Below are 23032 nucleotides of genomic sequence, written 5' to 3' on the forward strand. Positions count from 1 at the left end.
TAGTTCATAGTCAAATTAGAATAAAAAATTTAATATATACATCAGATGTATTTTCTTCTCACTTTTCAGAAAGAATAATTTTTGGAGTAAAATGTCATATTTGATCAGGTGAATTTTGAGAATCACATGCTAGTTGTTTTTGCAAAATTTGATATAGGTTTTGCAATGCATTAATCATTATACATGTCTATTAAGTAAAAAGGTTGCTTTCATACTATCAAGTGGAGATATTTTGGTTATTTTTTGAGAAAAAAATGTTGGAGTTCCTTAAAACTTTGATTAGATACTAAAGCATTACAGGCAAGACAAATGGTTACTTGTGTTTCTGTCAATAATCTTAATGTGTAAATTTATCTATCCTGTCGGCAGAAACTCTTTAGTTCTTTTGGACAGTGAGTGGTGATGCAAATAATATGTACTATTTGATTTGTTGTAGGTAAACAACAACTGTGCTACAGGATCCACCGCTTTAGTCATGGGCAAACAACTCATTCAAGGAGGTAAGATCATAGATATTTCTTGAAAATAAATCATTCAATCATTTACAAATTAACGTTTGACTCAATGACATGCTTTTGTCTATTTCACAGGGAAATGATTTGAGTTGGTCTTGCAGGGCTTTCTCTCACTGATTTGGGAAAGAGCCTTTTTATCTCATTTTGGGAAGAAGATTGGTGAATTGGGAAAGAATTTTTAAGGAGTAGACTGCCAATTTTGGGAATTGGGCTTAAAAATGGAATAATTTAAAATTTAAATTGGGAATGGGGCCCATTAATGGCCCCAAAAGCCCCAAGAAAAAAGCCCTGATCTTGAGACAAAGACAGTTCATGTCGCACTTGTCTTAAGATTGACTCAATTTATCCCTGTATGGGATTGACAATTAGTCAGCTAGATTCATTTATTACCACTTCAATTCAATATGTTTGTTTTAAACCAAAGTAATTTTCACAAGTCGACCATTTATGCAGGAACTTGTGTAAATCTATGCAAAAAATATGTGGAATAAATATATAAATATATGTGACTTGTCCTTTAAATGCATCATGCAGAAACATTATTATTTCTATCTATGTGATAATTGAGTTTTCCTGTGTCAGTAGGACTAGCAGACTCTATCCTGATGTTAGGATGTGTGATAATGTAATTTCTATCTCTGTAGGACTAGCAGACTGTGTCCTGACATTAGGATTTGAGAAAATGAACAGAGGATCCCTTGGTTCGGTTGTAAGTTGTATTTATATATCTCATTTGTGATGATGTCTTTTGCTCAGGATTAGCAGATTGCGTTCTGGCACTTGGATTTGAGAAAATGTTTCGTGGATCCCTCAAAAAATTTGTGAGTTTACTTTTAATTTGTTATGAAAATATATCCCAGAGAAATCATCAGAGAACAAGTATTAAATGCTATGCTAAGTTTCCCAATGCAACACACGCACTTTTAAGCATTCTTATTAAAGGTGGTCATCGCCCACATAATTATAAGATATTGAAATAAATATGCAATTTCTTACATAAATAATTTTTGTCTTCTAGCGTCCATTCCTACTTTCACTGACCTTATTGGACAGGCTAGTGTCTAGCTTGGCCAGGAAAATACTTTCCTTTAAATAGCCTGGATGTAAACTATGTTAGAGAGTGACATGCTTCCACAGATACATTACTATGCAACATTGGTCTGGGTGAAAATGTGCATGCTTGTCCCTGGCCAGTTTGCTGTACAGAGGCTATGAACTTTACTACATATCAACAATGGCTTTATCAAAAATAAAATGTTTACCCTTGTGTTTTTACAGAAAGTTTGAATTATTTCATTTCGAAAAAAAAATAGAAATAAAGTTCTTAAAGCAGGTATAAATACATGTCCGGTTCTGGGCATGGCATACAAAAAGTAGATTTTTACCCTCTGGTATCAAGTATGTAACATATCGAATAAGACGAGGGTTTCTCCGTTTCTTCTTTCGTGATATTCCAATGATGTATATTTCACCCCAGAGATATCTGAAGATGCTGTCTGTGTCAATATCGTTTTCTCAATTTTTGTGGCAGAATGTGTTTGCTGTTTCTTCCAGCACATTTTCGTTTGATTATTTTCGTTTTAAACTTCAGAAGATGTGTTGATTTGTTAACATGAGATTTAATTAGGGATATAGACTATCTTAAATTTGCTCTTTGATCAATATTGTCAGAAATTACTATTTGCGTTGGGCATTGACCGCCTTTAAAACCATGTCAAAGAATTTGATAGGATACTCCCAACAATTTTTGTGCAACTTGATGCACTTGTTGAATACAGAAGGTAGTGTTGCACTTAGATTTGTAGTCTAATTTTGAAATTTTTGTAAAGATTTTCTGTTGTTTTAAAAATGGAATTTAAATCAAAACAGTGATAAAATGCTGAACAGCACTAGACAAAATCACAAACTGATCTGTATATACATTGCACCGTAGCTAGACCACTGTTAAATAACACAGTACTACAAGACTGTGTTTTATTACTTCAATAATTAGATATACTGCACTATCTGCATAGACTAGCTGAATGCCAGTGCTTTATAAATTCCTGCTTGTGTTACTGTCCCCACCCATGTTGCTTAACCTTTTAATATGAATGTGCTGAGTAGTATTGTCTTGACGATAGTAATGAAAATGTTACATTAGTTGACAGTGTTTAGTTTTAAAGCCTCTCTATATTTTTATTTATAGATCTATATAGAACTAAAACTAAATTTTATAATCCCTTATGGATTTATTTTCATTTATTTCCCTTCAAATTTGCCCTGTTACATCAACAATTCATAAATAAAGTGTGTACCGTAATTAACATATAAAAATTGAAAGTGAATCAGCCCTGCATACGTCAAGTTACATTCCTGGATCATAAAGCAGGAATCACAAAACAAACAGGCTTTTTTATCAAATTCTGAGAAGCTTCTCTGCCAATTTATGTTGGCTTTTCAAGATTACCTGGTGAGCTATCTTTAATTTTTGTCTAAGTAAACAGACTCATGTTCACTTGTAGATGGTGTCGTGATTTAACCAAAGTCTGATTGACTTCGGGCTTCTGTTGTGTGATGATGAGTGAAACTTGAATAGCTGTCCAAATTTTACTTCATCATCAAGTTGCTTTTAGTTCATGCATGATTAGACTTGTGTACAGTAACATCAAGTTATTTTCAGTTCACTGACCGCACAAACCCAGCAGACAAACATGTTGCTGTGATGATGGACATCTTTGGTTTGGAGAAAGGTCCCATGGCCGCTCAGATGTTTGGAAATGCAGGACGGGAACACATGCAGAAGTATGGTACCACGCCGGAGCACTTCGCCAAGATCGCCTACAAGAACCACAAACACTCGACCAACAACCCGTAAGTATTCCTAGGCTAGTACGCCTGTACTTGCAACCCATTTGCTGTATTTAAGTAACCACACTTGACCACTTCATTCCAATTTTACTTTTGTAGAGTAATTCTGTAGATATTAATTGTGTTATCATTTTGGTGAAGAGTAAACATGAAGTGAAATTAATATTTTAAAGCTTGATATTGAATAAGTGTTCTCTGTTTTATTAAATGTGGTAAAACACACCTTGGACTAGGGATATTGTTTATACATGGACTATGGAATAGGATTGTTATTGATGTCACCATTGTTGTAATACTGTCAATACTAAGTAAAATGAAACCAATATCAATAATATATTTTCCTAATACTAATATTTTCATATCATAATTGAAAATCATAATCTTCATACCTGGTAACCATGATAGCTGAAAATCATTTGTAACATTTCTATCATTCATACTTATAATTCTCATGGTATTTGATTTTCTCTATGTAGGTGACCTTAATTTTTTTTTTTTTTTTTTTAGATCTGGATATTTTTTCCAGTCAGTACATTATTTTTCATTTATGTCAATCCTAATACAAAGCAACATGAAGTTAAAAGTTATACTCTTAAGAGTGTGATGCTTATATCCTCATCTTTTGTTTGTAGGTATTCCCAGTTTCAACAAGAATATAGTTTAGACACCATCAAGGGGTCACCAAAAATCCACGACCCATTGACTAAGCTACAGTGTTGGTAAGTTCAAAAGTATTGGCAGATAAATGAATATTTCTTAGGTTGAAATTGTAGTCTTACAAAACTGTAAAATGCTTCTATTTGATGAGGCCGCTTTTAAGTAACCCGGTTAAAACAAGCCAGGTGGTACAGAACTAATGCAGGATAAATAAATGCACTTGTACATACCCTGGTAGTGTTTGACTGATTCTCGTTATTATATTGTCAAACCTGCCATGGCGACTCCCTCTCATACGTGGCTGCAGAATATTGTTAGGGCCTGTCTAGGTCACAGTCTGCCTGGCATTCATCTTTCAGATTCAGTTGTTTCAACTGGACATGCAATGCTGTATATATCTCAAATTTAGAGATAGATTCTAAGTTTTACATACAATCTAAAAGACATTGATATATTATCCATTTTTTATTGTAGTCAGGTTATAAATTCTGCGGTTGAGTTTTTCTGAATAAAATGTTCTATCATTAAGGATAGATTTTGTGTATGAGCGAGGTTGGATACTTGCAACTCTTCATACAGTAAACTCCACATTTCACGAAGTCGGATTTAACGATATACCGCATTTCACGAAGTCTTTAAAAATCCCCTACTGAGCCTCTATATAAACCTTTGTAAATTAATCCTGTATTCACGAAGTCGCTATGTACGAACTATCGCTTTGTGCGATATGGTATGGGAGTCCCCACGGGATAATTTACCTGTATGTACGAACTGTGAAAACAACTCATTAACCCTACCCGATATAAATCGCTGTAAAAACAAGTCACTGTTCATTTGTTTGTCACTTTATACACGAAGGAAGGTGTCAAAATGGCTACTCCGAAAAAGAGAAAGATATTGGATCTTCAAACGAAACACCAAATTTTGATTGATGTCGACAAAGGAATTCAATCAAAAAAAACAACAACCACAGAGTTATGCTATTGGGGAAATTAAAAACAAAATGGATAACAAATCGGAAGACTCTGAGTCGGACAGCGATAGTGATACCGGGGTTGAATTGAAAATTCCTACTCTCGTAGAGTTCGTGGACAGTGTTGACAAAATAAAAATGTTCGTAGAGTCACGCGAGAATGTCGATGAAACAATGTTTGCGTGTATCACCAAACTTTCTGACTTTGCTGACAAGTGTCATTATTCTTCAAAACAGAAACAAATGACTGACTTTTTTACGAAAGTATGAAAAAAAAAGTTCGATGATCACTCGCCGGTATATTTTCCTGTGTAACTGATACGTACACGTGTACTGTATATAGGCTAATGTACACATGATTCAATGCATGCGTTTAGCTTACGTTGTGTTAATAACAATTTGTAAATAATAATTAAAATGTAACACAATTTTAACAAAATGTCCAGTGATTGTTGTTTTTAAATACTGATCATACAGTTAGTGTTTACACATTTATGCTAGGTCTAGCTAGCCAGCTGGTGAACGGTATATATATCGAGACTAATTTTAGACAGGGAGTTCGAGGACTAGTCGTGTTTCACGAAGTCCGGTTTCTACGAAGTTGTTTTCATGGTCCGACTGACTTCTTGAAAACCGGAGTTTACTGTATTTGCCACTTATATACCTATACCACATAATAATTAACTCATTATTTGAGGATATTTGAGTGAGTTAAGACATTTACAAGATTTTTTTCTTGGACATAGATTTAACACAATAACCATTGTTTGTTTTACTCTGATTGTCCATTGTCTGTGTAATTTCAGTCCTACATCAGATGGGTCAGCGGCTGCCATCTTGGCGAGTGAGGATTTTGTGATCAAACACAATCTTCAATCACAGGCTATAGAGATCCTGGCCATGCAGATGGCCACTGACTTGCCCAGCACCTTTGAGGAGAAGAGCTGCATGAAAATGGTACCCATTTGTTTCAATCATTTGAAGTAGGAGAGATGCTTTATAAGTTAATATATGTAGCCTATCAAAATTATTAGTAGCTATATCAGATTATCTTGATATTTAGTACAAAAAATCTATAGATTATTGTCTTCTTATACGCCACCCTGAAGTGAATAGGGACTGATATAATCTAACATGGGTCTGTTCCGTGAACAGGGATATCTCATCCCGAGTGTAAGAGAGTTTGGCCAGTCAGCTCGATGCTTGCCAAGTGCCTGCCAGCCGAACTCTTAAGCGAGGGTTGAGATATCCTTGTTTGCAGAACAGACCCATGTTTGATTGTTTTTCTCGCATACTTGCAACCAAATGTAAGTTTTTATGAAAGTTTTTCACTTGGTTACTTAACGGAAAATGCGTGCCGTCTTTACCCCCCCCGCCCCCGGTGTTAGATTGATTTATGATTTATCTTTTCCCTAGTTACCGCTGGATAACCCTGGGAAGTATGTGAGAATAATAGAATCTCACATGGGCCTGTTCCATGGGCAGGGATATCTTTAACTGAGTGTAAGAGATTGGCTGGTTAGCTCACGACTTGCTGAATGCTTGCCAATCAAACTCTTACACAAGGGTTGAGATATCCCTGTTCATGTTACAGGCCCATGTTTGATTATTTTTCTCACATACTTAATCAAAGTTGTAAGGTGTTGTGCAATGTTTTCATCACGTTGTCATCAATGTCCCATGAAATTGATTACAAAATCAATTTGTGATGTGGTTCTACTACATGAAATGATGATATTGTGCTATTGTTAGCGGCATCATATTGCATGCCAGCTGTCTTTCCGTACCTTGTGTGAGGTCGATTTATCCCATCCCTAGAAACCATAGGATCACCCTGTAAAGTATGTGAGAAAGTTAAGATGGATTTTTAGAATTGCCATTCCCTCATTGATAGTGATTCTAGGCTATTATTTCGTATGGAGACTCTTTTTGGATCAAAAATCAGTGTTGTGATGTTAAATATTAAAAGATGACTTCATTTTGCGCCAAATATTTACATATTTTGAACTTTATTGGTCAACTCCATTTTCCTGGACAAAGTATGAGGATCTTTCCACTCTTAATCCTCTACTATTTTGATATTAGGTGTCCTTAATAATAAGTTAATTATTATGTGTCCATTATTTTAGGTTGGGTATGATATGACCAAGACCGCTGCCGACAAAGTCTTTGACGAAGCAGGTCAGTTCACAATCCCTGATTGGTTAAAGAATGAAAATCTGTACCTCTCTCAAGTTAAAATCAGACTATAGTCTAGGATTCGCCAAATGTTTGATGTATCTTGAAAGCGAAGTGATAGGAATTTGAAGACTTGATGCAAATATTTGAAGAAAAAAAATTGTTTTCAGAGTTAATTCAAAAAATTGCATAATGAATATTAAGTGTCAGTTGCAAGTTTTCTTAAATGAACCTGTCAGTTTTAGTCAAGGTCAGAAGCAACCATTTTACTGTCTGACATTGAAGATACTTATTTTTTCTGTAAAAAGCAATTGTTTTTCCATTTGCCATACTAAGTTTTTAATTTTCCTGCAGGACTCTCTCGCAATGACGTCAATGTGGTCGAACTCCACGACTGCTTCTCCTGTAATGAGCTCATCACATATGAGGCCCTTGGACTATGTGAACCAGGTATGATCGGAATATAGGAAGTCAGATCATGTTTATCTTTGCGGCATGGCTTAAATCCACTCAAATATTACACTTGGTATTTAAAAATGATACAGGGCTTCGATATAAAACTGATGTTATCATCTACCATCATGAACAGGGTCAGTCTTAATTGATGAATATGAATTGAAGATTTGCCCTCCGAATTACAAAAGCTTATCGGTCAAATGCTCTTTAACCTTCATTGTGATAAGAATTAGCATTTTAATGTCTTCAAAATTTACAGAAAACCTACACAATTGAAATAGTTATAGTGGTCATTTTTGTCACTTCTTGTACAAGTTAGATTTCACCAACCTTGGGTCAAAGTTGATTTACTTTAAATTGATTTTGACATCCTTGCTCTACCAACTTCTCAATGATCCAATTTTCCTGCACTTAATTTCAACAACCAGTTCTAACTTGTACAAACTGTTTCACCAACCAAAGGTCAAAATTGAGGTCACTTATTTCAAATAGATCTTTAAAGGTCCTCGCTGTACCAACTTAATAATTTCCTGAAACTTCATGTGATAACGGCTATCATATTATATGAGCTCATATTTCAACCATTGGAGGTGAAAATCGAGGTCACTGCTACTATAAATAGATTTTTGAAGTCAATACTCAACATACTTATACTTCATTAATTTCCTGATTGTCCTGAACAGAACCTTAATACAGTTACTCACAACCAATATCTCTCGTATGAGTACAGGTTTCACCCAGTCTTCTGGGGTCAAAAATGAGGTCTCTGATAGTCTGCTACTATAAATAGATGTTCAGCATCCTCACTCTACCATGATTGTCCAGAAACTTATTCACAGTTATTCACACTAGGATCTGTTGAATGGATAATTGAGGTCATTCTTACAATAAACAGATTTCCATTGTTCTCGCTCTACCAACTCTACTAATTATGCATATATATAGTTCTGTTACTTCAAACGAACTCGCAAATATTATCTCTTATGCTATTTTAGCTGCAACATTGTAATTAGACAATTCTTACCATTTTTGTTGCCTATTGGTCAATGTTTGAATAGCAAGGGGATTTGTACAGCTTGAGATGCCTTGCTATAATAAGACATGAGTGTTACTTGAAATATTATTCATTGTGAAAAATTTATTTATCAGACTAATCTGTTCTATCAGATAATATGGCTGTATCATAAATATTCATAAGACATTTAATAACACCTTTGTGACATCATGAATAATTGATGAAGTCACATTAAAAATATGATATTGCACAATTGTCTTTCTCTCTGTAGAGAAAAAAAATCTTTCTATTTTTAGCCCACCATCATCAGATGGTGGGCTATTCAAATCGCCCTGCGTCCGTGGTCCGTCGTCCGTCCCTCCGTCCGTCCCTCCGTCCGTCCCTCCGTCCGTCCGTAAACAATTCTTGTTATCGCTAATCCTCAGAAAGTACTGAAGGGATCTTTCTCAAATTTCATATGTAGATTCCCCTTGGTGCCTAGTTATGCATATTGCATTTTGAGATCAATCGTAAAACAACATGGCCGACAGGCAGCCATCTTGGATTTTGACAATTGAAGTTTGTTATCGCTATTTCTGAGAAAGTACTCAAGGGATCTTTCTCAAATTTCATCTGTAGATTCCCCTTGGTGCCTAGTTATGCATATTGCATTTTGAGACCAATCGGAAAACAACATGGCCGACAGGCAGCCATCTTGGATTTTGACAATTGAAGTTTGTTATCGCTATTTCTGAGAAAGTACTGAAGGGATCTTTCTCAAATTTCATATGTAGGTTTCCCTTGGTGCGTAGTTATGCATATTGCATTTTGAGACCAATCGGAAAACAACATGGCCGACAGGCAGCCATCTTGGATTTTGACAATTGAAGTTTGTTATCGCTATTTCTGAGAAAGTACTGAAGGGATCTTTCTCAAATTTCATATGTAGGTTTCCCTTGGTGCGTAGTTATGCATATTGCATTTTGAGACCTATCGGAAAACAACATGGCCGACAGGCAGCCATCTTGGATTTTGACAATTGAAGTTTGTTATCGCTATTTCTGAGGAAGTACTGAAGGGATCTTTCTCAAATTTCATATGTAGATTCCCCTTGGTGCTTAGTTATGCATATTGCATTTTGAGATCAATCGGAAAACAACATGGCTGACAGGCAGCCATCTTGGATTTTGACAATTGAAGTTTGTTATCGCTATTTCTGAGAAAGTACTGAAGGGATCTTTCTCAAATTTCATATGTAGGTTTCCCTTGGTGCTTAGTTATGCATATTGCATTTTGAGACCAATCGGAAAACAACATGGCCGACAGGCAGCCATCTTGGATTTTGACAATTGAAGTTTGTTATCACTATTTCTGAGAAAGTACTGAAGGGATCTTTCTCAAATTTCATATGTAGATTCCCCTTGGTGCCTAGTTATGCATTATTGCATTTTGAGACCAATCGGAAAACAACATGGCCGACAGGTAGCCATCTTGGATTTTGACAATTGAAGTTTGTTATCGCTATTTCTCAGAAAGTACTGAAGGGATCTTTCTCAAATTTCATATGTAGGTTTCCCTTGGTGCCTAGTTATGCATATTGCATTTTGAGACCTATCGGAAAACAACATGGCCGACAGGCAGCCATATTGGATTTTGACAATTGAAGTTTGTTATCGCTATTTCTGAGGAAGTACTGAAGGGATCTTTCTCAAATTTCATATGTAGATTCCCCTTGGTGCCTAGTTATGCATATTGCATTTTGAGATCAATCGAAAAACAACATGGCCGACAGGCAGCCATCTTGGATTTTGACAATTGAAGTTTGTTATCACTATTTCTGAGAAAGTACTGAAGGGATCTTTCTCAGATTTCATATGTAGATTCCCCTTGGTGCCTAGTTATGCATATTGCATTTTGAGACCAATCAGAAAACAACATGGCCGACAGGTAGCCATCTTGGATTTTGACAATTGAAGTTTGTTATCGCTATTTCTGAGAAAGTACTCTAGGGATCTTTTTCAAATTTCATATGTAGGTTTCCCTTGGTGCCTAGTTATGTATATTACATTTTAAGACCATATCAGAAAACAACATGGCCGACAGGCAGCCATCTGAGATTTTGACCAATTGAAAGTTGTGTTATCGCTATTTCTCAGAAAGTAATGAAGGCGATCTTTCTCAAATTTCATAATTTAGGTTCCCCTTGGTGCCTAGTTATGCATATTGCATTTTGAGACTATCGTATAAACAACATGGCCCGACAGGCAGCCATTCTTTAGATTTTGACAATTTGAAACTTATTACTCGCTATTTTCCGGAAGTACTGAAGGGATCCATGTTCTTCAAAAATTTTTTATAAGTTCCCCTTGTCTGTAGTTCTGCATATTGCACTCTTGGGACCAATAGGGAAAACAACATGTGCCGACAGGCAGCCATCCTTGTATTTGACAATTGAAGTTTAGTTTGTATCGCTATTTGACAGAAGGTACTGTTCTATTTTTTTTTATCAAAATTCACAGAAATTAATTTTAGAGTTTTCACTTATATTCTCATGAATTTGAGATGTGATATTCATGAGAATATTTTTTGCGGAAACTCAAGAATTAGTTTCTATGATTTTAAGAAAAGTCTGTAAAGTCCTATGTTGCCTGCTTCTTTGCTCAGACCACACAATATTTGTAATTTCACACCTACATGCACAGCAAGTTATATACATACCACAGTATCTTTATCAGTACTATGATCCTTTCTACGTGGACCTGAAGCTGGTGTGTGTTGAGATAAGATAAGTCCCTGGTACACAGTGGAGAAAGACAATCAAGCAAAATCCTTGTTATCAGAACAAGATTCATATTTATCAATTTGTTACAATTCCAAGATAAATTCTACTGATATAAAATCAGTTTTTAATGTGAAAGTGATGTTATAATGAGCAGATGATGTCTTAAGAATTCTGACATAAACGACGTCTTAAGATTTCTGACATGAATCACGGTTTTATTGCTATGATCGTGACAGTATGTATAGAGATGTTATCAAGCTGTCTTGGCTTTAAAGGAGTGTGCCTTGGACTGTGTACATTGACTTGTTACAGGGAAGGCAGGTCAAATGATTGATAATGGAGATAACACCTACGGTGGTAAATTTGTCATTAACCCCAGTGGAGGACTCATTTCCAAGGGACACCCTCTCGGAGCTACAGGTTAGTCTTAACAAACAGCTGCTTTTAATTGATAAAAAAAAATTAGGCACAAGTGTCATGCAGCATCAGTGAGTGATAGAAGCAGGAATTGGCTTAATACATTATCTGGCAAGAGAGACTATGTTTCATGTGAAAGTGTTCCTCACTCTCCTGAAATCTGTATCCTCAAAGGAATATCTTTATTTAGTGTTAAAGTGTTCCTCAGTCTGCAGCATTCTGTATCCTCAAAGGAATATCTTTATTTAGTGTTAAAGTGTTTCATTATTCTCCCGTGTTCTGAATCCTCAAAGGAATATCTTTATTTAGTGTTAAAGTGTTTCCTCAGTCTCCAGTGTTCTGAATCCTCAAAGGAATATCTTTAGCTAGTGTTAAAGTGTTTTCTCATTCTCCAGTGTTCTGTATCCTCAAAGGAATATCTTTATTTAGTGTTAAAGTGTTTCATTATTCTCCCGTGTTCTGAATCCTCAAAGGAATATCTTTATTTAGTGTTAAAGTGTTTCCTTATTCTCCAGTGTTCTGAATCCTCAAAGGAATATCTTTAGCTAGTGTTAAAGTGTTTTCTCATTCTCCAGTGTTCTGTATCCTCAAAGGAATATCTTTATTTAGTGTTAAAGTGTTTCATTATTCTCCCGTGTTCTGAATCCTCAAAGGAATATCTTTATTTAGTGTTAAAGTGTTTCCTCAGTCTCCAGTGTTCTGAATCCTCAAAGGAATATCTTTAGCTAGTGTTGAAGTGTTTTCTCATTCTCCAGTGTTCTGTATCCTCAAAGGAATATCTTTAGCTAGTGTTAAAGTGTTTTCTCAGTCTTTAGTGTTCTGAATCCTCAAAGGAATATCTTTATTTAGTGAGGAAAGTGTTTCTTTCATGTTAGGTAAGATGTATCAAGAGGATACATAGAATTGCACATTTCAGTGTTTGGAGATAAATCTAAATTAATGTCTGTGTATCAGCATGAACTAATATCAACATAGTTTCCATGGTTACTGATGTAGTCCAGTCATATGTTAATCCAAAACTACTTCTGTTTTGGTAAATTAGTTCCTCAGTTAACATGCTTTGTCAACTATATAACAGATGAATTATTAAACATTAGCTGTATATCTCAGATGTGGATACCTAGAAAACAAGATATCCCTGGTGTACATAAAGGTACACTCAAGTTACATTTATAGTATTGAACAATGAATTGTTATTAACTATTGAAACCCCTAAGATAAAAGCCCATCAATATGATTATACATATTTTATTTGATATACTTGATATGAATCTTTATCCCTGGAAACTGGTTCATGGTTCCATGTGGTTCAACATCATAGTTTTACAACTGTAAAATTTAAAAATTAATGTCCCTTTAAACTATTTCATATTTCATTTCCACATTTTAAGTAGTTAACAATTTACTTTTGTATAAGATATCATTGCTATTTAGGTATGGCATTATAAGAAGTAGATAACCATTTCAAATTTATGTGAAAAATATTTCTAATATAATTTTTGGTTACAAAAAGTATGAGTTGTTAAAAACTGTTGTTAACCAGGTTTGGCCAAGTTTTCCGAGTTGTGTTGACAGCTGTATAATGATTTGTTATAAACCGTTGTTTACCAGGTGTGGCCCAGTTTTCCGAGTTGTGTTTACAGCTGTATAATGATTTGTTATAAACCGTTGTTTACCAGGTGTGGCCCAGTTTTCCGAGTTGTGTTTACAGCTGTATAATGATTTGTTATAAACCGTTGTTTACCAGGTGTGGCCCAGTTTTCCAAGTTGTGTTTACAGCTGTATAATGATTTGTTATAAACCGTTGTTTACCAGGTGTGGCCCAGTTTTCCGAGTTGTGTTTACAGCTGTATAATGATTTGTTATAAATCGTTGTTTACCAGGTCTGGCCCAGTTTTCCGAGTTGTGTTTACAGCTGTATAATGATTTGTTATAAACCGTTGTTTACCAGGTGTGGCCCAGTTTTCCGAGTTGTGTTTACAGCTGTACAATGATTTGTTATAAACCGTTGTTTACCAGGTGTGGCCCAGTTTTCCGAGTTGTGTTTACAGCTGTATAATGATTTGTTATAAATCGTTGTTTACCAGGTCTGGCCCAGTTTTCCGAGTTGTGTTTACAGCTGTATGATGATTTGTTATAAACCGTTGTTTACCAGGTGTGGCCCAGTTTTCCAAGTTGTGTTTACAGCTGTATGATGATTTGTTATAAACCGTTGTTTACCAGGTGTGGCCCAGTTTTCCGAGTTGTGTTTACAGCTGTAATGATTTGTTATAAACCGTTGTTTACCAGGTGTGGCCCAGTTTTCCGAGTTGTGTTTACAGCTGTATAATGATTTGTTATAAATCGTTGTTTACCAGGTCTGGCCCAGTTTTCCGAGTTGTGTTTACAGCTGTATGATGATTTGTTATAAACCGTTGTTTACCAGGTGTGGCCCAGTTTTCCAAGTTGTGTTTACAGCTGTATGATGATTTGTTATAAACCGTTGTTTACCAGGTGTGGCCCAGTTTTCCGAGTTGTGTTTACAGCTGTATAATGATTTGTTATAAACCGTTGTTTACCAGGTGTGGCCCAGTTTTCCGAGTTGTGTTTACAGCTGTATAATGATTTGTTATAAACCGTTGTTTACCAGGTGTGGCCCAGTTTTCCGAGTTGTGTTTACAGCTGTATAATGATTTGTTATAAATCGTTGTTTACCAGGTCTGGCCCAGATTTTTCCGAGTTGTGTTTACAGCTGTATAATGATTTGTTATAAACCGTTGTTTACCAGGTCTAGCCCAGTTTTCCGAGTTGTGTTTACAGCTTTATAATGATTTGTTATAAACCGTTGTTTACCAGGTGTGGCCCAGTTTTCCGAGTTGTGTTTACAGCTGTATAATGATTTGTTATAAACCGTTGTTTACCAGGTGTGGCCCAGTTTTCCGAGTTGTGTTTACAGCTGTATAATGATTTGTTATAAACCGTTGTTTACCAGGTGTGGCCCAGTTTTCCGAGTTGTGTTTACAGCTGTATAATGATTTGTTATAAATCGTTGTTTACCAGGTCTGGCCCAGTTTTCCGAGTTGTGTTTACAGCTGTATAATGATTTGTTATAAACCGTTGTTTACCAGGTCTAGCCCAGTTTTCCGAGTTGTGTTTACAGCTTTATAATGATTTGTTATAAACCGTTGTTTACCAGGTGTGGCCCAGTTTTCCAAGTTGTGTTTACAGCTGTATAATGATTTGTTATAAACCGTTGTTTACCAGGTGTGGCCCAGTTTTCCGAGTTGTGTTTACAGCTGTATAATGATTTGTTATAAACCGTTGTTTACCAGGTCTGGCCCAGTTTTCCGAGTTGTGTTTACAGCTGTATAATGACTTGTTATAAACCGTTGTTTACCAGGTCTAGCCCAGTTTTCCGAGTTGTGTTTACAGCTGTATAATGATTTGTTATAAACCGTTGTTTACCAGGTGTGGCCCAGTTTTCCGAGTTGTGTTTACAGCTGTATAATGATTTGTTATAAACCGTTGTTTACCAGGTCTGGCCCAGTGTTCCGAGTTGTGTTGACAGCTGTATAATGATTTGTTATAAACCGTTGTTTACCAGGTTTGGCCCAGTGTTCCGAGTCGTGTTGACAACTGTATAATGATTTGTTATAAACCGTTGTTTACCAGGTTTGGCCCAGTGTTCCGAGTTGTGTTGGCAACTGAGAGGGATGGCAGACAAGCGACAGGTCAATGGAGCCAAGATTGCTCTCCAGCACAACCTAGGTCTGGGAGGAGCAGCTGTGGTGGCCCTCTACCGACATGGCTTCCCAGAGAAAATTAGGTAAATACAGACACAGTCAGTCAAACAAATAGTCAAACTATTGTATAACTTTTTTTTTTTATATTTCTTTTATTTTTTAAACATTTTGCATGATAAACATCAAACAGGTTACATTTCACAAGTACATTTATATAATTACTCGCTCACAAATTTTCTTCATTTTCTCATTTGAACAGTTTAACTGATCACACTAATACTTATGTTAGATCCAACCCACCTTACATTCACACTCGCATACAACATGAAGACATACAGAATCAGACAAAACACAAAGAAACAGCAGAACAAAAATATAACATATAAAAGAGCTATAGTAAAGAAAGAGACAGAAAAGAGGGGGGGGGGGGGGGGGGGGGTTGGGTTGATGGTGATGGAAAAGATAGAGAGAAGATAGGGGGATATTAGGGTGAGAGGTGGTCAGACTTTGGTTTATATATAAAAAATATTAAATTTAACGTTTTTGATCAGGCAAGTTCAACAAGTTTTAACCATTTTTTCCATTCATTATTCAAAACAGTGAGGCACTGTTCACCTTTTCCCTGAGCAATATACTTTTGGACTTTGTAATAATCTTTTATTAAATTTACCAATGCCATAACATTTAATGATTTATGAGCGCACCTGATTTGGTACAGATATTGTTTAAAAATCAAAATAATTTCATTATCAACTTTATTATAAATGCCTTTATGTTCAAATAATCCAAAAATCATAGCTTGTTTATTAATTGCAAAAGGAATAGTAATTATCTCTAAAAGTGATTCAAAAGTGAACAAAAATTGTTGAACTTCATTACATTCCCATAAAATATGGGTGATTGTCTCCCTTTCACCATTACAGAATGTACAGGATTATTTGTTAGGCCAATCTTGTAAATAAAAGCATTAGTGGTTAATATGTGATGATTTATTCTAAACTGTAGCCATTGTAGTTTTGTATTTTTTGTTATTCTAAATGGGAGAGAGTATATCTTTTTCCATGCATCATTATTAAAATCAAATATATTTCCCCACTTATTTTTAGCTAAAACAATGTTTTCTTGTTTTATAAGTGGTTTGTAAAAATCTTGAGACCCCTTTTTCTGTTTAAAAAATTATTTTTAAACTATTGTATAACATGATGATCCCTGTTTCAGTATAGAAGAATGCTTATTTCACCAAAAACTTAAATATATATGTTCTGACTTCAATAACAAAACTCAGTTACTGCTTTTCAAGTAGATGTTGTCTGTTGTATTACAGTAAATCTGTGCAGTTTGCTCCAGCCAGTGCCACATCAGAGGGAGACTTCAAGTCCGCAGTCATCTTTAACGAGATCAAGGAAAACCTGGACAAGGTAGTCAAATTTTATATGCATGGAATTTTCTCAAAACAAATGATACAAAAATCTTTTTATCAGTGGAGATTATGTTTATACTAGCTAGGAAGAAGAGAATGGTATTGTCACAATTAGTGAATTGAAATCAAAGTCATAAGTTACAAATAACAGATTAGTGATTTTTGGGTAGTGGGATAAACAGATTAGTGGTGACTGGATTAACAAGACTGGATGGTGAAATATAACAGATTAGTGATGGCTGGATTAATAAAAATGTGGTTAGTAAAATATAACAGATAAATGGTGACTGGAGAGTGGAATAAACAGATTAGTGATGGCTGGATTAACACGGTGGTTAGTGAAATATAACAGATAAATGGTGGCTGGAGAGTGGAATAAACAGATTAGTGATGGCTGGATTAACACGGTGGTTAGTAAAATATAACAGATAAATGGTGACTGGAGAGTGGAATAAACAGATTAGTGATGGCTAGATTGAGATAACAGATTAGTGATGGCTGGATTAACACGGTGGTTAGTGAAATATAACAGATAAATGGTGGCTGGAGAGTGGAATAAACAGATTAGTGATGGCTGGATTGAGATAACAGATTAGTGATGGCTGGATTAACACGGTGGTTAGTGAAATATAACAGATAAATGGTGGCTGGAGAGTGGGATAAACAGATTAGTGATGGCTAGATTGAGATAACAGATTAGTGATGGCTGGATTAACACGGTGGTTAGTGAAATATAACAGATAAATGGTGGCTGGAGAGTGGGATAAACAGATTAGTGATGGCTGGATTGAGATAACAGATTAGTGATGGCTGGATTAACACGGTGGTTAGTGAAATATAACAGATAAATGGTGGCTGGAGAGTGGGATAAACAGATTAGTGATGGCTGGATTGAGATAACAGATTAGTGATGGCTGGATTAACACGGTGGTTAGTGAAATATAACAGATAAATGGTGGCTGGAGAGTGGGATAAACAGATTAGTGATGGCTGGATTGAGATAACAGATTAGTGATGGCTGGATTAACACGGTGGTTAGTGAAATATAACAGATAAATGGTGGCTGGAGAGTGGGATAAACAGATTAGTGATGGCTGGATTGAGATAACAGATTAGTGATGGCTGGATTAACACGGTGGTTAGTGAAATATAACAGATAAGTGGTGACTGGAGAGTGGGATAAACAGATTAGTGATGGCTAGATTGAGATAACAGATTAGTGATGGCTGGATTAACACGGTGGTTAGTGAAATATAACAGATAAATGGTGGCTGGAGAGTGGGATAAACAGATTAGTGATAGCTGGATTGAAATACTGTATACCTGGTAATTTTCGCCCCCGTTTAATTTTCGCCATTTTCGCCCTTTGATGAAAGGGCGAATTTAAGATGACGGCGAAAATTTCAAGCTCAGTTGCAGGATTTACAAGTTATCGTACATAGGCTACTTGTAGTCGGATCCAAAACATAGCCTCGTACTTTGCAAGTGTGTTTTATCCTATACACTTACAAGCAACACGTGTTATATATTTACACTAAGTTTATAAAATAAGTTATTGTTTTATTCCCATCTATGCATGTGAAATAAAATCTAGATATTAATTTAGGCCTAGTAAATTTGCGATATCACATGGAGTTAATCGAGAATATGGGCTTAGACAGCGTACTAGCTTTGATTTTAAAAAAAAGCTAAAAATACTAAGTATCTTTAAAAATCCAATAATCTTTTAAAATGATGCACACAAATTAGCATTAATTTCTTGCCATTGTGAAGACTGATTTTATGAGTTCACCGTCGCTTGGGGCTTCAATCGATGTCAAATGAACAAAAGAAAACACTGGTCAATAGACTTCTAATTGGTCACGGCACGGTGAACTTACCACTCATCGTGTTTGCTTAAAATCGACCATGCATACCTGATACTATTTGAAGCAATATAGGCTAAAAGTAAATCTGAACACAGATAAACGTGGTATATTTCACACCTGATTACGTTTCACACCCTCCGGGATATGCAATGTAAAGAAAATTGGGGAACTCGATAAATCCCGAGTGTTCCGAGTGCAATTGTATCGAGAATTCCGAACGGAATTTTCCTATTGTGAACGAGGAAAATACATTTCTTAAAAGTAGTTTAGGGCGAAATTAAAACGGGGTGAATATCTTTTGTGTTGCTCAAGGGCGAAAATAAGCTGGGGCGAAAAATACCAGGTATACAGTAATACATTAGTACTAGTGGTGTCTGGATTAACAAAGATGGATAGTGAAATAACAGATAAGTGGTGGCTGGAGAGTGAAACAACTAGTTGGATAAGTGGTGGCTGGAGAGTGGAACAACTAGTTAGATAAGTGGTGGCTGGAGAGTGGAACAACTAGTTAGATAAGTGGTGGCTGGAGAGTGGGATAGAGATAAGTGGTGGCTGGAGAGTGGGACAATCAGTCAGATAAGTGGTAGATAAAGAGTGGAACAACTAGTTAGATAAGTGGTGGCTGGAGAGTGGGACAATCAGTCAGATAAGTGGTAGATAAAGAGTGGAACAACTAGTTAGATAAGTGGTGGCTGGAGAGTGGGACAACTAGTTAGATAAGTGGTGGCTGGAGAGTGGAACAACCTGTTAGATAAGTGGTGGCTGGAGAGTGGGACAACTACATTATTTTGTAGTTAGATAAGTGATGGCTGGAGAGTGGAACAACCTGTTAGATAAGTGGTGGCTGGAGAGTGGAACAACTAGTTAGATAAGTGGTGGCTGGAGAGTGGGATAGAGATAAGTGGTGGCTGGAGAGTGGGACAATCAGTCAGATAAGTGGTAGATAAAGAGTGGAACAACTAGTTAGATAAGTGGTGGCTGGAGAGTGGGACAATCAGTCAGATAAGTGGTAGATAAAGAGTGGAACAACTAGTTAGATAAGTGGTGGCTGGAGAGTGGGACAACTAGTTAGATAAGTGATGGCTGGAGAGTGGAACAACCTGTTAGATAAGTGGTGGCTGGAGAGTGGAACAACCTGTTAGATAAGTGGTGGCTGGAGAGTGGAACAACTAGTTAGATAAGTGGTGGTTGTATTGTGGAACAACTAAATTGTAGTTAGATAAGTGGTGGTTGTAGTGTGGAACAACCTGTTAGATATGTGGTGGCTGGAGAGTGGAACAACTTGTTAGATAAGTGGTGGTTGTAATGTGGAACAACCTGTTAGATAAGTGGTGGTTGTAGTGTGGAACAACCTGTTAGATAAGTGGTGGTTGTAGTGTGGAACAACCTGTTAGATAAGTGGTGGCTGGAGAGTGGAACAACCTGTTAGATAAGTGGTGGCTGGAGAGTGGGACAACTAGTTAGATAAGTGGTGGCTGGAGAGTGAAACAACTAGTCGGATAAATGGTGGTTGGATAGTGGGATAGAGATAAGTGGTGGCTTGAGAGTGGAACAACCAGCTACAGTCGGATAAGTGGTGGTTGGATAGTAGGATTAACAGATTAGTTAATGAAGGCATTAACATATAACAGCTATTGTAATTGATAGTTGTCAGACAAGTGTCTTAGTAAACATGTTAAACAATTATCTACTTTAATTTTCAGGATGGTCCCATGTTTGTTAAGAAGATGAAAGGAGTTTTCTGTTTTAAAGTGAAGGGAAAGAATGGAACTGGAGTATGGGTTGTGGATGCCAAAAACGGAAGTGGATCGGTCAAATTCGGTGGTGATGGTAAGTTACCTCTGTCGTCCTTAGTTATGATTCTTTCCTTTGTCACTTGATTTCTCAATATACGGTACGTGGCACTTACTTGTTTCTATTTGTACTTTACAGCAAAAGGTGATGTTACCATCATCATGGAGGATGAGGACATGTTCAACTTGATGCTCGGGAAGCTTAACCCTCAGCAGGTAGATGATTATATAAATGTTTATAGAATAAAATGTGCCACATTGATGTGAAGTAGTGGGTGGTGGATGGGGACAGAATGTGCTACATTGATGAGGAAAAACATTTAAAAAAGAAAAAAAAAAGAAAAAAAGTTACTCTTGGATTTGCACAGATTTGTTGTACATTGCAATTACATTTCTATTTTGTAATACATTTGTATTTCATGAATCAAAAAAAATAATTACATTTATATGTAGATATCTATTTCATATTCTGGATGAAAGTATTTCATTTTGTTTGGAGGCAAAACTTATAGTTATCCTGAACTTGCTTAGGAGCCCAATTTTGAGATAGTCCTCTATATTATTTAGTAGTCAAAATCAGGTTGTTGAAAACACTAGAGACTCTGCATGATTTTAACTAAAATTACTATCTCAGTATCTCAATAAAAGCGAATGAAATTTCAATAATTGTGAGAGACAAAATAACATTATATTCTCCTATGCTGTAGATCTAAGTGCTGGTGATTAAGAATTATGCGTTTTGAAAATTACTTTCGGTGAAACTGTTGAATACTTTCATATCACTGAATAATAGATAAGAGTTTATGGACCATTTAATGGCATTAAACTTCTGAATTAAAAAAAAATGTTAACCATTAAAAGTAGGATAAACACTAAACAGATGGATGCAGCCCTTAAGAACTCACAAGAAGGTAAAAATACTACTAAATATGAAATAAGACTTTCGTTTTAAATTTTGATGTATTTAGGACTTTTAGAAAGTCAATGTCTATGACCGTGAGTATTCTTGTTTTACATCTGATTCTGAATATTTTTTTTTTTCAGGCATTCTTCCAAGGAAAGCTTAAGATCCAGGGAAATATGGGGCTGGCAATGAAGCTTAAAGAGTTTGAATCCAGAGCAGGGAAATCCAAGTTGTAAACTTGGATTATGGATTGAGAAAATAAATCAACCAGACTCCTAGATATATGTGCAAACTAAAAACAGTGCTACAGAAAGAGTTTTACACAGAAATCTACACTGTGTACAGAAAAATTCTGTGATATTTTATTATACAAGTAATATTGGGAAATTATTTATATGTAAACAGTCATGCGAAACAAAACAAAGAATTCCATGGTCATGTTATAGAATTGGTGTTATTTTGTTGGATCATCTTGAAAATTGAACTGTTCAGAAACGTCAACAGAAATCATGCTTCTAATTCAATTTGTTGGATCATCTTGAAAATTCGACTGTTCTGAAACGTCAACAGAAATCATGCTTCTAATTCAATTTGTTGGATCATCTTGAAAATTGAACTCTTCTGAAACGTCAACAGAAATCATGCTTCTAATTCAATTTGTTGGATCATCTTGAAAATTGAACTGTTCTGAAACGTCAACAGAAATCATGCTTCTAATTCAACAGCATTGGAGTTTCAGTCTACCATTCCATATCTAAAACTTTTTGTATCCATATATATGGGGGAGGGGGTTAAAAACAATTTGTAATGTATGATATTTATAGTCAATTTCTGTTAAAAATGTCAAGAATTTGTCTTCGTCTATCAACTTTATATTTGTGATTGTTTCTTACTAATCATTGAGTGCTATTTTACATGAGGTAATTTTCTCTTAACCTTGTGACTCTGTCACAGAAATCTCAACCCGAAGAGTAAAGGTCATCCTGGCAAGGCTTGTTTTGGAGAATTTTACTTCGGTAGAATTCACCCAGAGGGTTGTGTGTGAGGTTTTCCTTTGGAAGAATTCACCCAGAGGGTAGTGGTTTCTTTGTTATACCTTTGGGAATGAGTGGGAATTTCCCCCAAACATTACAATGGAAATGTTTCATCAAAATCTGCATCGTTCCAATTTGATGACAACTGATTATGGACTATGTGATTTAGTAGTTTTGATATTGTCGTAAGTGTATGTAGCTTGCCTACACGTTTGAAGTCTATAGATTACTCCTAGCTAGAATAGGAGGCACGTTTACAAGAGATGAGAGAAAGCTACAAATTACAGGTGTGTAGAGACAAGCTGCTCAAACAAGTACATGAATTTGGTGAATGAGTTTATTTATAAATGGAAAGTGATTTCGATAAATCGGAGAGTAACTGATCTTGAATATGTGGTTTCATTTAATTATTTTTTTGTTTTTGATCATGTAAGATATGTCAATGAAAAAATAAAATCAATAAGTGAAA

The 23032-nt window shown here is 35.8% G+C and overlaps 1 protein-coding gene across 2 annotated transcripts in view; it reads left to right on the top strand.

Annotated features, from left to right (window-relative positions):
- LOC117326251 (non-specific lipid-transfer protein-like) overlaps window positions 1-23032 on the top strand; it is a 28002-nt gene extending 4970 nt beyond the window's left edge. The window contains exons 5-17 of one of the 2 annotated variants that reach the window (XM_033882926.1): window positions 437-500; window positions 1160-1224; window positions 3178-3368; window positions 3998-4084; window positions 5802-5952; window positions 7125-7176; window positions 7528-7623; window positions 11718-11825; window positions 15474-15627; window positions 16869-16962; window positions 20536-20662; window positions 20765-20841; window positions 21670-23032. In XM_033882926.1, coding sequence (XP_033738817.1) covers window positions 437-500; window positions 1160-1224; window positions 3178-3368; window positions 3998-4084; window positions 5802-5952; window positions 7125-7176; window positions 7528-7623; window positions 11718-11825; window positions 15474-15627; window positions 16869-16962; window positions 20536-20662; window positions 20765-20841; window positions 21670-21765 — 1362 coding nt within the window. In that variant the 3' untranslated portion in view covers window positions 21766-23032. Of the gene's footprint in view, window positions 1-436; window positions 501-1159; window positions 1225-1271; window positions 1337-3177; window positions 3369-3997; window positions 4085-5801; window positions 5953-7124; window positions 7177-7527; window positions 7624-11717; window positions 11826-15473; window positions 15628-16868; window positions 16963-20535; window positions 20663-20764; window positions 20842-21669 lie in introns of both variants that reach the window. The other variant, XM_033882927.1, reaches the window with a different exon arrangement.

This window comes from Pecten maximus, chromosome 4 (genome assembly GCF_902652985.1).
Source record: "Pecten maximus chromosome 4, xPecMax1.1, whole genome shotgun sequence".
Lineage (NCBI taxonomy): Eukaryota > Metazoa > Mollusca > Bivalvia > Pectinida > Pectinidae > Pecten > Pecten maximus.